Source organism: Balaenoptera musculus, chromosome 8 (genome assembly GCF_009873245.2).
Source record: "Balaenoptera musculus isolate JJ_BM4_2016_0621 chromosome 8, mBalMus1.pri.v3, whole genome shotgun sequence".
NCBI lineage: Eukaryota > Metazoa > Chordata > Mammalia > Artiodactyla > Balaenopteridae > Balaenoptera > Balaenoptera musculus.
This window is the reverse complement of record NC_045792.1, coordinates 79,346,734-79,362,154: the sequence shown is the minus strand read 5'-3', so window position 1 is coordinate 79,362,154 and position 15,421 is coordinate 79,346,734. Positions and strand designations below refer to the sequence as shown.

At 33.9% G+C, this 15,421-nt stretch overlaps 1 protein-coding gene across 1 annotated transcript in view; it reads left to right on the top strand.

Annotated features, from left to right (window-relative positions):
* Positions 1–13,775, top strand: part of KIF18A (kinesin family member 18A) — a 78,698-nt gene extending 64,923 nt beyond the window's left edge. The window contains exons 14-17 of the mRNA XM_036861545.1: positions 3,496–3,937; positions 4,682–4,789; positions 10,403–10,512; positions 13,146–13,775. Coding sequence (XP_036717440.1) covers positions 3,496–3,937; positions 4,682–4,789; positions 10,403–10,512; positions 13,146–13,228 — 743 coding nt within the window. The 3' untranslated portion in view covers positions 13,229–13,775. The remainder of the gene's footprint in view (positions 1–3,495; positions 3,938–4,681; positions 4,790–10,402; positions 10,513–13,145) is intronic.
* The last annotated feature ends 1,646 nt before the right edge of the window (positions 13,776–15,421 follow it).

The following is a 15,421-nucleotide window of genomic DNA, read 5'->3' as shown; positions in this document are numbered from 1 at the left end:
AGAGTCCCTTGTTCTGAAAGTCCTTAACTATATGATTCCTTTTCTCATTTTATGGGCCCTTTTTAAAGGAATTATAATCTTCCTCCAGGTTCCTTCTTAGTCATTTCCACTCTGTAGGCCAAAGAATTACAGAATCTTGTTAGATAGTATTTTCCCAGGCTGAATCAGGGGAAACTACAGACTCCCCAAGCCTGCTTTTCTGGAAAGTTACTACTCATCCTCTAATGGAAAAGTACAGCAGATCTCTTTTATAGACATAGACCTAGCATATCCAGTGGTTGTTGTAGCCCCTAATCCAGCACCCTCCAGTTTGCCATACCCACTTAAAGTATTCCATTGCCTAACTAAAGGGGAATGACTATTTATTATATAGTTGTATTTATATATTCTGGATATCGTATTCAAAATGAAATCTCATGTTGTTTATCGTGTTCTTTTAGTCTTCAGGAATAAATGGAGTCATTATCCCCTTACAGTTACAGTGAATTGACTGTTGAATTTTTATTTAAGCCTTTAAATCTTATTTTGCTCTGATTATCTTCCGAACCTTTCTTAGCAACTAGTCAGCTAAGTAGTCCTGAATTGACCATCTATTTTCTGCTCTCTTTTTATTTTATCTGTACTTAATAATTGAGAGGATAGAAAGAAAAGAACCCCCTGGATTTGTATTTTGTACATGCTGTGTGTCTGTAGCATCTCTCCTTTCAGGTCCAGAAAACAGTGGTATGTGAGTCCATTATCGGCCACATCTTCATGTTTCTCCTTCTCCTATCAGGAGAGCAGAATTATAGCTAAAGATAGTGTCATTGTAAGATTACTATTGCTTTCACTGCAAACTGTTACTTAGTCTGATCATATCAAAATTTGATATTGGATGTATGTTTAGATTATCCCAAAGAACAGGTAGATTTTTTTTGGTGTGTTATGGAAGACCCCCCCCCCTTTTCATGCTGTTTATAAGCAATAGAGAAAACATGGTCCACCATCGTGGGAATTTGCCCACTGCCACTCCAGAGATTATCCCTCTGTAGATATTCACAAGAAAAATAGTTACTCTGGATAATCCTTATCCCTTGAGATTTCATGGTCCATTGTGTTCTAAATTTTAGAATGTTGTTACGACGCCTGCATGTTCAAATAACACTTAGATGTGCCTGCTTTAACAATACCTTTGGCTTATATTACAGTTTATCATCAGCCTTGATAAACTGGATATCTGATAAACTGAAAGGGAAATATATTCAAACAATATATTGTTTGAAATATATTCTTTTGGTGATAATGGTGCGCTGGGTATTGATGGAATACTGGAAAGTAAATTACAGCTAACCCTGTGAACGTCATAATGCTAACAGTTGAAGCCTATATTTCTAGAGCCTTTCCTTGAGCCCTAAGTATTTTATAGATATTATCTAATCCTAGAAAATGCCTGTACATAGAAAGATAGTATCCCCTTTTTTCTAGGGGGTATTAATGCCCACACTGCTTAAGTGAGTTGCCCAAGGTCACTCAGTGAGTTGTTGGTGAAGCCAGAAATAGAATCCAAGTCTCCTGACTCCCAATTCAGTTTTCTATCCTCGATATAGTTTTCTATCCTCGATATAGTTTTCTATCCTCTACATACCCCTGCTCCCTCTCCTGGGAAAAGAAGTTAATCTTCCAGCTATTAATAGCCACCAAATTGGTGGTGGCAGCACAGTGGAGAAAAGTTACTGTCTTTACACTGCAGCATTAGTATAAAAATATCTGGTAATGGAAAATTTGACAAATGTCATGTTAAAGGGAGTGGAAAATTATTTTAAGATCTGGATCTCATTTATCTAGTTCTCAGAAAAGTAAAATTCCTTAGTAGAACAGGGATCATATTTTTCTTCCTGTTTTTAAATTGTATTTCCTAGAGGGTAATTGTCAACCTAGCCACAGCAGAGTCTATTGTCAACTAATGTAATAAGAATAATGCATGTACTGTTGCTGATTGTTAGAAGTGTATTTTCTAAGTTGGTTGAGAGTTTGAATTGCTTTATTGAAATACATAGCACTTATTTTATTCAGCTTTCAGTGTTACTTAAGTTATTATTATATTATAAAGCAAATATAACATCAATTGGGAATTTTACTGCCTGATTTGAAAACATGGTGAGAAATACACATTATAGTTTCTTCCCTGGACAGCACACTCCAAGCAGAGTTACTTTGTGTCAGGCACCATGAAGTTTACCAGAATGAAATAGGCAAAGCAGAAAAAAAAAATATATTAATTAAAAAATGCAACATAAGTACACTGGAGCTGATCAAGATTATTGTTATATATGCAATCAAGTCATTATTTTGTACACTAAAAGAAAGTGAGAAGTCTTTATGTACTTAAATATTTAAGCATGTCTAGTATTGTGGGAGTTCACACTTAAGTTCAAACAAAACAATTTGTCTCCTAATTTTGGAGCAAGGAACAAGAATTCCCCTACTAAAAATCTCTGGACATTATGTTTCTGTTTCAAGATTACTAAACATCTTTAATCAGGAGAATGACATGATCAGAATTATGTTTTAACTGTAAGTGTAAAAGAGGCAGGATTGGTGAAGATTGGGAAATGCAAGGAAAAGGTAAAAATCTAGTTATATGGGACCCACGTGACTGAGAAGGTAGTGGCAAGAGGATAATTAGAAATGAGAGTGTATAGCCATAAAAAAAGAATGAAATAATGCCATTTGCAGCAACATGGATGGACCTAGAGATTATCATACTAAGTGAAGTAAGTCAGAGAAAGACAAATATCATATGATACCACTTAAATGTGGAATATAAGAAAAAAGATACAAATGAACTTATTTAAAAAACAGAAAGACTCCCAGACATAAAAAACACATTTATGGTTACCAAAGGGGAAAGGAGGGGTAGGGATAAATTAGGAGTTTGAGATTAGCAGATTAAAAACTACTGTATGTAAAATAGGTGAACAACAAGGTCCTGCTGTATAGCACAGGTAACTATATTCAATGTCTTATAATAAACTATAATGGAAAAGAATCCAAAAAAGAATATATATATAAAACTGAATCAATTTGCTGTACACCAGACACTAACAATGTTGTAAACCAACTATACTTCAATTAAAAAAAGAAAAAGAAAAGAAATGAGTATAGAATAAGAGGGTCAAGTACAGATCCTCAGAGAAATGTATACATTTACTGGATGCAGTTTATTTTCATAATTGCCCAGTATCTCAAGATAGCTGTATCTATAAATTAATATTGATATTAGCTACTTTATCTATTTTCTGTTGTAGAATTTCTTTATAATGAGTTTATTAACTTTAACGTTATTAGCAATAACTTTTTTCTTTCCAACTTATTTATTTTCTTTTAAATTTTTATCAATTTGGCAGAGAATATACTTATTATTGGGTTTTTTTTTTTTCCTCCTCTTAACTGATAAGGTTATTGGAAAGCTATTTAGGCAACATTATTGAACTTCTTTTTAATTTTGTTGAACAGGCACATCTTCGAGTGAATCCAATCTGCTTAAAATTCCTCCACAAAAAAGAACCCGAAGAAAATTAATGCCTTCTCCCTTGAAAGCAAAACATCCCCCAAAATCTACACTGTCTGAAAATATGCCGCTCAATGATTCCCTCAACAGAGAACTTCAACCCATTGTGTATACTCCAGAAGACTGTAGAAAAACTTCTCAATATCCATCTGCAGTGACCTTACTAAAATCGTCATCACATACTACCAGTTTTCAGGACATCAACTCAAATACAAACAGTGATAATTCTCTGAAAATGTTGTGTGAAGTAGATATCCCTCTCAGCAAGAGAAAAGAATGTGGCCAGGAGGATTTGGAGTCTACATTTATTATACGTGAAGACACCAATAGCTTGAAAAGTAAATTACCTGAACAAGAATCACTACCAAACAATAACATTTTACAAAGGTACACAGGATTATTTGCCAATTCTTCTTTTGTTTTATTTACATAGCCTTTAAACTGTTAGCTCTCTTTTTCCTCTGTAGCTGTATTTAAGATCTGTTTCATAGATGAAGTATGCCATCTTGATTACAAAAGTCAATGTTTTTACCTTCATTAAATCTTAATTGTCTTTCTCTCTAAATATTAATCCACTAACACAATATTGTGAAGTCTTTAATTTTAAAACTTAAGTTGATTGACCCTTGTTAGGCTAGAGGAGACCTTAAGATATATTTAGTTTGTTCTTCATACTCCAGAGTTAAGATGTTACAAGCCGTCAATGGATGATTACCAATTGTTTATTATTATTCGTTAATATCTTCACTAAAGGAAATACCACAGTTTCTATTGATGTTTAGCAAACCTCAGCTCACTCTGAAATAGTCGTAAGTCTAAGGTATGGTTGACTGCATGTCATCCAAGCAAAAACATATCCTTCTCACTTAATATGTATATTCACAATTAATCTAAATATGGGAAGAATGATACCTTCACCTTTCTATGCTGTGGGAATGCAGAAATCTATCTATGGTTTAAAAAAGAGAAAAGAAAACCCCAGGCAATCAAGGGAAGTTTATAGTATTGAATAATGTTTTCCTTTATGTATTAAGACAAAATGGTGTTCTAATTATGGAAGTGTATGACCCCTTTTTTCTCCATAGTACAGATCAAAATTACTCTTTTTATTTTTCATTATTTAATATACAGGCTTGCCCCTTCTTCATTCTCAACTAAACATTCTCTGCCTATACCAAGCATAGTACCATCCTACATGGCAATGACTGCTGCTGCCAAAAGGAAACGGAAACTAACAAGGTACCTTTAAACGTAAACTGGTTCAGGCTTAATACTTATGTAAGATCATCTTTATACTTTGTTTCCTACAGCTCTTTTTATTTCTTGTAATTAGACTACTGTCAATTCACATTTAAGCATACATATAGTAAACTGCTCTGAATGCAGCACTAGTTTTATTTATTTATTTATTTATTTATTTTTAATTTATTTATTTTTGGCTGCACTGGGTCTTTGTTGCTGTGCGTGGGCTTATGCTGCTCTTCTTTGTGGTGCGCGGGCTTCTCATTGCAGTGGCTTCTCTTGCTGCGGAGCATGGGGTCTAGGCGCACGGGCTTTAGCAGTTGTGGCACGCGGGCTCAGTAGTCGTGGCTCACGGGCTCTAGAGCGCAGGCTCAGTAGTTGTGGCACACGGGCTTAGTTGCTCCATGGCATGTGGGATCTTCCCGGACCAGGGCTCAAACCCGTGTCCCCTGCATTGGCAGGCGGATTCTTAACCACTGTGCCACCAGGGAAGTCCCAACACTAGTTTTATATTATCAAAGGGAGATCTTGATAAAGCCCAGATATTTCACTTGATATTTGTATAAAGTATTCCATATTTCAGATTATTAAAAATAAATTTAAAAGTCTTCTGGCCTTCAAAAAGGTCATTTAATTTTAAGTTTTCTTCTGCTGACAATTTTTACTCATTTGGTATTTCTCCCTTCAGACATTACTGAATTTCTTCAGTCCTAAAATTATATTATTTTAATGGATTTTGATATATGACTAAAATGTGATGAGTGAATAGACTTCTGTTTCCGGCTGTGACATTGTAGCTTATATCAGACCAAGTTTTCCATCAGGAACAATTATAAAAGCTGATAAAATTCAACTAACAGCTGCTTGAAGGCACTCGGGAACAACCAACACAGCCAGGACTTGAGGGTCTGAGATCCAGAGGAAAGGAAAACAAGTTATGGAGAACAAGACCTTCTCTGCCTCTTTTTTTCCATTTAGCATTTGCCAGTTCATGGCATCAAATATAGAGGTCAAGCCGAAAATGGAAGCCTATAGCTATCAGCATCTCACTGAGCTAGGGAAACAAAATCTGTGTAGCTTTTGCCCTCAAGGTATTGGCCAATTTCTAAACTCTGTGGAATAAGAGGCCACAAAACCAACTAAAAGTGGCTGCCAAGAGGCTAAAGTAATAAGCAGAGTTTTGACCTTCTCATGGGACCAGGACACAGAAATTGTTGTTTAGGGATCATCATGGAGAAAAGGCCCTGTTAAATGCCCAGGGTTTTATTTGAAATCTTTGAAGACCTATGCTTTAGGTAGGAGTAGAGCAAACTGGAAATAGACTGGCTCTTGAAAGCCTGAAACAGACCTTTGACCAGTTCAATCCCTTTTTGGATCAAGGTGATCTATCTCTATTCTGCCTACTTGCCAGAAGAAAATTAAATCATCTCTGAAGAATATACCACCTCCAGCCTCTACAGTTTTTCATATGCAGTGTTTAGCGCTTAAGCAAAAGTTACCAAGAATGCCGGGAGACAGGATGAAATGACTGAAAATCAAGAGAAAAAAACAAATTAGAGAAGCAGTGATACAGATATTGAGATTATCAGATAGGGACTTTAAAAATTTAATTGTGATTAAGTTCAATAAAATAGATGATAATTTCCCAGAGAACTTGATTCTATTAAAATGAATCAAATGGATATTCTGAACTGAAAAATAGAATATACTGAAATTGCAAACTCAAATCAATTTAACAGATTAAGCATGGCAGAAGAAAGTTTAGTGAACTGTAAGATAGGTTAATAGAAAAATATTCAAACCAATTGCAAAAGTATAAAAAGATAAAAATATAGAGAAGAGCAAAAAGAGACATATGGGACACAATTAAAAAGGTCTAGCATATGTGTATTTTGAGTCCCAGAAAGAAGTGAGAAAAAGAATGGGAAAAAACAGTATTTGAGAAGATGCTGGCTAATAATTTTCCAAAACTGACCAAAGATGGCAAATCACAGGTTTGAGAAGCAATGCAAACTTCAAGCAGCATTAATACAAAGAGAAACATACCTAGGTACATAGCAGTAAAACAGCTAAAAATTAAAGACAAGGAAAAAAAATCTTAAATATATTGAGTTATATGACATGAAGCCCATTATATAGTCTTTATATCCTGTAACATAGAATGCAATGACAAGATACAGTGAATGGTTAAACTGTAAAATGGATCTGACTTGCTTTACCTCTTTTTCTTTAACATGTGATTATGGAGAGAAGAGCATACGATCTTAAGATAACTCTTTTTTAAGTTTCCTGTATTCCACCGTGGACATGTTATCATCCAGGCTAGTGCTAACAAATTTACAAACAGCCTATTTATTTGTGCCACATAGAGTATCATCTCATAGTTGCATTTAGCATCTGTCCAAAGTACCCTCCAAAGTACCAGCAGAGTCTTGAAATGTTTATGTTTAAAATTCATGGATTGATTTTTCCTGAATGTCTCTGACTATCCATGACATTTACAATTTTGTATTTTGCTGTGTCACAAATTTGAATTGTGCAATTAGTCGTATATGGGAATCAGTCACTTAGCCTAGCTAACCACCATCATCTGTTTTATCCGTCTTGTCACTAATTTTCATTGTGTGAGTCATTTATTCTTTTCTTTAATTAATGCTGGGGACTTTTCTTGTTCTTCACTGGTAACATGCTCTGCTGTTGTAACTAAGATGTAGCAAAAGTTTATAGCTAAGAATAACTTTTAAATGTAAACATAGTCATTATCAAAACCAAATGATTTTTCAAGAAATGTCCTGGTATGTAAATTGTGTATTTGGAGTGGGTTTAGATGAGTTAAAGGGCTTCCGAAATAATATTAAAGGACAACTAAAGAAAGTAAGATTTCTCATAGCCTATTAATTGCTCTGTTACATTCCCTCTGGTACCAATAATTAGATCCTGCCATTAACTAAGGTTAAAAGAGATTAATGCTAGAAATGTACATAATTACTCTTTAAAAGAATCTTCCTTTCCCCCAATTAAATCTACATGAGCTTGAGAGTAATGGACTCTGGTATTTTCCACTTAACAACTTTATGTACATATTTAGGTGTGTGTATATTTTGTTATGGTTTTTAAAAATGAGGAACGGCTCCATGTATATAATTACTTTTTTTTTTATCAGTTTTTCTCTCAAAAGAAAAAAAAAAAATTAGCATCTAGAAGCACTGGATATTCCAGAAACCTACCAGACTGAATTTTTTAGTAACTACTGAAATTGAGAATATCAGATGTGTAATCGTTTCAATTTATATAATCACTGTAACAGACTATTTTAACTAAATGTATCAATTTACCAAATACACAAATATATATGTAAATTTTTACTTATAAATTATATTTATTAATTTGGGGTTTTGTTTGCTTTGTGTCTATTTGGTTGGTTGGTTTTTTGTTTGTTCCACAGTCTTTCTTGGCACTCAAAAGTGGTCTCACACCTACATACATTTTTGGTTTATTTTGAAAAATGTCTATGATTCCAACTAGAAATTATCTCCACTGAAAGAATATGAGATGCATTATGTTTATCAAGCAAAAATATTATACCTATGTAAGGGAACAAAAGACAAATCTTAACTTTTATTAATAGTTATGGAAATACATTTGGCATACAACTAGAAGATTCTGTAGGTTTCTTCTCAAAACAGTCTTTAAAATAATTTGAATTTGTACCCATACCAATTTTAGGTCTTTTTATTTTGTGATCTAATATAAATCTAACATAAATTTATAACAAATGTTAAATATTTTATTAGTTGACTGTTACCTAAATCCTAAAAATGTTTGAGTGTGTTTTACCTATATATAAATACATAACTTATTTGATTAGGCTTTGATTTCATTCCTAGAAATGTGAGTTTTATTCAAATAGATTTATTCAAAACCCTGATTTTCAAATAAAAACAAACTGTGAGTGAAAACAAAGGTCTTAGAACTAAACAAAGTGAAGAATCATACCATAAAATAATAAAGAAAACCTTAAGATATATTGCAGGGAAAACAACCCTCATCAAAAGTAACCAGTGACATTGATCTTTACACTTGAAGACATAAAATCACCAAATGACCCAAAGACAGCTGATATATATATAGATATATAGATATATAGATATATAGATATAAAATCAAAACTGTGTGTTTTAGATTCCAAAATTGATTTATAGTAACTTAGTTTATTTGGCACCACTTGTGAATAGAAAATTTCTACAACTGAATTTGTTTACTTTCATAACACAGGTACTTCTCTGTAACCATTTTGGGAAGATATTTGCATTCTTGAACAGAGCTGGCAAAATCATCATTATGAACACCATAATCATTTCTCTTACAGGCTCTAGAAAATTTAGATACATAGGTTGACTTATTTTTCCCAGCATTCACTGTGCTTATACCCATTTTTCTTTGCTAACATATTAAATTGCCATTTCTGACTACTTTTAATGAGCATATAACCCATATTCTCCTGTTCCACAAACATAAGCCCACATCACTTTACCACACATTTAGGGTTGCCAGAACAAGTTGTTGCCATAAAGGGAAGCCTCCAGTTGTTAATCCAACTGACAATCAAATTAATATCAACTTGTAAAATGGTATATAATATCTTGACTAGCCAGAAATTTCCTAAAATTAGCTTATTTGAATCAGTGTGGAAAGGGCTGTTCATCTCCCACTTTGACCTCCAACCCTGCCTATAAAACTTGATCCTCTGTAGGACTGGGAAGGGTTGGATTGCTATTTTTCAGGACCCAGATCAATCTCATCTCATCCACAAAATCTTCCATTTTTCTTTCTTCTTCTAAACTCAGGAACCTGTGGCTTCTTGTAGTTTGAAAACCTGTGGTGCTGTTTTTTTACTCTGCCTTGTATTATTTTGTGTATTTGTCCTATTTTTCCCCCATCCCACCATATATCTATTATGTAAGTTTTCAGGACATGGTTTGTTTGTGCCTTACTCACTTGTATATCCTGTGACATGAGGCCACAATAGGTGTTTAGTAATATGTCAACTCAAATTGCATTAGAAATTTGACCCATTAATAACATGAGAGTGACATAAATTTTTGAAGACAAAACAAGTGAAAATAGGTCATTCTTTTCATTTCACTTTCTATAATTGCAATAATCAGAGAGAGAGTCTCTTTCTATTACCATGCTTTGATTTAAAACCAAGGTTTGCAAACAATCTCACCTGTTCATATTCCCCAGATTAGGGGTTTTGTAATCTGAGATTAGTTTTTCACCTCTTGCAATGTGCTCCTTATCTCTACACTTTGAATAACAGTGCTTGCATGCAGTCCAGCACAGCACCCTGAAATGTTCTGTTAAAGAATTGTGACATACACCACTACTCATAATCTCCAATTTGAATAAGCGTCATTAAAATCACACACTGCTAAACTTCCCTATGGGCCAAAAATTTATTTAGTATCTCCAATTACTTCTATGGGATTTTACAACTTAATATTTTAGTATTTCACTTTTTCTTTAATCATTATTGAATGTAGAATATGTATTTGAACTTAGAGATATAAAAAAAGACTTTACTAAAATAAAAATTTTCCCTTGAAGCTCTACATCAAATACCTCGCTATCTGCTGAGGTAAATTCTGGATCTGCCAAGCGTGTTCACCAAGATAATTCAAGTGATAAGCACTTCCAAGAAAACAGACCAACAATGGGTATGTCTCAGCTCTTATTTTGATATTTAATAACATGATTAACTAACATATGTATAGTACTTTACATATTATTACAGTGTTTTCATGGGAGTCTCCTTTTATGTACTCATCACCTTTATTATTGTACATGGTGAGTGTGGTTATCCCTGTTACAGATAAGAAAACTTAAGACACAAAATAGAAAGCATGCTCACCCAAGATCACAGAGATATTTCATGATGGAGCCAGAACCCAGAACTGGATCTCCTAACTCTATATTCTGTACCCTTTTTGTTATCCATACTGCCTCGTATTGCAGAAGAGTGGGTAAATAATTTAACTAATAATTGAAATAATTAACTATGTTATTTAATAGGTTAGTGATTAAGTATATTTTACAGATAAACTATATCCACTTGAAATTTTTCTCTTAGCCTATTATTTTTAATAATTTGGCCTCTGATTCATTTGTGCAATTATTGTGAGGTTCCAGTCTATACCTAGTTACAATCATATTTTAACTCCAATTAGCAAGTTGAAAAAAAATGCTGATGGTGGTGATTACATCCTCTCAATTGCATATGGAGGTGACATGAGTCCATGGTAAGGAAACATCTTCAGTGAAACTAGAGGTATATAGCACCCACCAATTTCTAGCCCTTTGTGTCCAGACCTATGTTTCTCTGACACCGTAGTTCCTAAGACTTCAATCAGGAAGTATTTATTTATTTATTTATTTATTTATTTATTTTGTTTAATACTTTCCTTTTTTTTTAATTTTTATTTATCTATTTATTTATTTATTTTTAATTTATGGCTGTGTTGGGTCTTCGTTTCTGTGCGAGGGCTTTCTCTAGTTGCGGCAAGCGGGGGCCACTCTTCATCGCGGTGCGCGGGCCTCTCACTATCGCGGCCTCTCTTGTTGCGGAGCACAGGCTCCAGACGCGCAGGCTCAGTAGTTGCTCACGGGCCCAGCTGCTCCACGGCATGTGGGATCCTCCCAGACCAGGGCTCGAACCCGTGTCCCCTGCATTAGCAGGCAGATTCTCAACCACTGCGCCACCAGGGAAGCCCAGGATGTATTTATTTACTATGCAGTCACTATGTGCTAGGTACTGTGATGAATATAAAGATCATTAAGACCCAGTTTGGTTCTTCTCTAAAGGAACTTATAATTATAGCACTTGGAATTTAAAGGGGTTTCATGAGATAACGAGTATGTCTAAGAATAACATGAAAACTGTTATTAATTTTTTTTCTGTCAGTGCTTTTTCATTAGAGTAATATAAAATTTCTCAATAGCTTTGCCAAGCTGCATCGATAAATCCTTACTTCTTGTGGTGCCCAGTGACAGTTGTTTACCTTAAGCTCAATGGAAATGTCTTTCGTGCAGATTTAAAAATCAAACAATGAAGTCCTGAAAAGAAGAATTTTCTATGATTATTTGGTTCAACATGCCATATTTAATAATGTTTAACATTGTGTATATGCAGTTGTTGTAGATATGTACTGTCCCATTGGTCTTCTGAAAAAGTTCTCCAAGAAGTCATAGTCCTGCAACCAAATAATAAATTTATGGTAATTCTCAAATAATAGAGACTTAGGTTTCCTAATATGCTTATTTTCTAAGAATAGTATAAAATGCATCAAATATCTTATATGTAAAGAGAGATGAATAATCTATAGAGAAAACAGTAGGAGAGAATACTAAACTACAGTACTTGCCAAAGAGGAAAGATTATGTCTTGTTAAGAATAATGGAGCACTTAGAAAAAGGTATTAGTTTATGGGAAGATAATGGTTTATGTACATTAGGATATCCAAGTGAAAATGGCCAAATACACATCAGGAATTACTAGAAAAGTAAAAGAGAACTGGGGCTGCCTTCCTTAGAATGTATTCAACTGACTCCAACTAACTGTGTACAAAATTAAAAAGAAAAAAAAAAAAGGAACATCAGTGGGAAAGAAGGAAACTCTGTTTACTGAGCATTTAGAGAAATAAGAAATAGTGTCAAGAGAATATGTGCCCCTAAAACCTAATGTGACCAAGAAAATGGATGAGAGATTAGACAGGCCCATAAAGAAGTCAGTGGCCCCCTTTTGTAACAACACTTCGTTGAGTAGAGAATCATTGTGAACACTGAAGAAGAACCAGAAGAGTGGACATAGATAGATGGAACGCATTTTAGAGGTAGCCGTGAAAGGAAAGAGAGCTATGGGATCAGGGTCAGCACGTTAAGTACTGGACTCAAATGATACTTCTAAATTGGAAAAATATGGAAGTTTGAAAGTCCTAGGGAAATAATCCAAAGAATGAAAAAAAAATTGATGATGCACAAAAGAAAGAGAGCAATGTTCACAGAAGTAGTCTTTCCTTAGTTCAAGAACAGAAGTAAATGTGGTAGTTTATTCACTGACTTCACTTGATAGCTTTGGGGCAAGGGAAGGGTTGTGCGTACCTGCGCACTAAAACTTCAGTTTACAATGTGGAGAAATGAATTTCTACTTTCAAACCAGGGGTATTAATGTTTCTTTGTTGGTGTTCTGTTTTAAATCATGTTAATTACACAGCTGTGAAGTTTAACGAATGGTGGAAATTCTTTTTGAATGATACTTTTACCATATTTATATATCTTTTTATTTCTTCTCTAGAATATAAAAGAAACATCCATAAAGTAAAGCCAAGCATGGTTAGAAAATTTGGAAGAAGTATTTCAAAAGGAAATCTAAGATAAGTCTCTTCAAAATCAAGGGAAATGAAATTGACAAGTCAGCTTTTAAAAGGGTTTGTTGCCAGTACCCTTTCAGAAGATTCTTAAAAATCTTTGAAAGAAGACCATCTTAAAAGCTAGGTTTACCCAAATACCTTCAGCAAGCAGAAAATGAAATTCCTTCTGTTCTGTTCTTTTGTATTCTAAGCAAACGTAAAATTTCAACAGAAAATGTGTGTTTTAAGTTTCTAAAATATTTGCTACCCTTTAAAATTCCTAGGTCAGTATGGTGGTAGCTCAGTTTTACTATGCTACAACAAGTTGATTAGGACATTTTAGAAAATAGTAGACTTAAATTATCTTTACTGTTTTTTTTAAAATAAGGAGAATTTAGGAGTGATAAATGTATGACCCAAGATTTATTTGGTCTTTTCTTTCCAAAAATACTTTGATGTACAAATGTACGTATATGTGCCCATAAAGTTGTTGTAAATATTATTTAAGTAGTCTTCATGAATAAAATACTAATATTGTTTCTCACTACTAGATACATTAAAGATGTAGATTTTATAGTGCTTGCTTTTCTGTCTCGTGACTACCCCTTACACACCTTAAACTATTATTTTTTAATAAAATGTTAATTTTGTATATTTGTATTTCAGATTAGCTCAAGATATGTGGCACTAGAACCAAACCTGAAAATAATCCATAGGTTCCTTAATGATAATGAGAAGATGTTTTAATCATTTTCTCTGCTATACGAAGTACGTGGAGCTGCAACTTAATCTTATGTCCTTGTTCACCTGCTTTGTTTGGCTTGTTTATCTTCTGAATACAACAAGTATTTGGTTAAATGAACTTCTAATTTCATATGGCCTAGGACCTGTCCCATCAAAGCAAACAACCATTTAACAACCAGCTGCAAATTTTAGACCTTTCCGTTATTAGTCATGTTTTTCAAATCAAAATCTAGTTGAGAGAGTATGAGATGGAATAATGATCTTTGAAGTTCTTTCCACCTGTGACACTCATAATTCCATATTCATAAAAGTATACCTAGGATCTGCTGTAGGGAGAACAACCATAGACAATTTTTGTTTTCCCTTTGTCATTAGGCCTTTGGTTGTGTCGCCTATTTATCAGTTACATTAGCGTCTTTATTATTCCTTTCCATCTATTTTAGGTAATTATATGTTTCAAAAGAAATCTTTTTGCCACATACTGATGAATGGCTAGCTAGCAGGATTAAGTGACCCTACCTCGTGGTCCACCTCACACCATAAGACGTGAGTGATTTTCTTATATGCCATTTTTATCAGCTAGGGATTTCACCTTCTGTAAAAGTTACTAACAACGCCTTTGCCATGCAACCACATTAAGGGGAAATTAGAGAGAATAAATAGTAATGAATGTGGGAAAGGAAAACTGTGGAATATATGAATAAGGAAAAAATTCATGCGTTTAAACTAAAACAAGGTGCTATTTAATAAGTCACTAGAAAGCAATTTTTAAATGAACTTATGTAGAAAATAGACCAATCATAAATATATGGCTAAATGAATTTTTACAAAGTGAACAAAACCACTAACCAGCCCTCAGATCAAGGAATAGAGAATTATCAGAATTCTAGAAGCCTCTCTTGTATCCCACCTCCCTCTAAGGGTGACCACTATCCCAGCACCATAGATTGATTTTTAACTAAAATAATTTATCTTTATTTTTGTTAAAAAAACAATATGTTATTCCAAAAAGAACTGTAAACAATAAAAATGTGCTTCCTCCTCCCCCCCTCCCCGCTACCAATATCATTCCCAGTTGTAACCACTGCTAATAGTTTAGGTACCCTGCCCAGTCATTTATTTTATTCATATACAAACCTATATACTTGGGTTTTTATTTAAAAAGTATCATACTGTTTAGTTTGCAATTTGTTTTTTTATTCTCATTTGAAAGCAGCGTGGGCATCTTTGTAAAATTTTTAACTGTGAACTTTATAAATACTGCTACCACAGATTGATTGTTCTTAGTGACAGGTGACAACAAATAATTTTCATGAGGCAAATCAAAGATCAGAGAGAAACCTAGATGATGCTGTCTCTTCTGACTAACACTGTACGCCATTTCTGAGAACATTTTGGAGTATCCACTAGAAATTGTACATCATGATGTCCAAAGTATAGTCCACAGAACATGGCTCACCTGGATACTCTCTGCCAA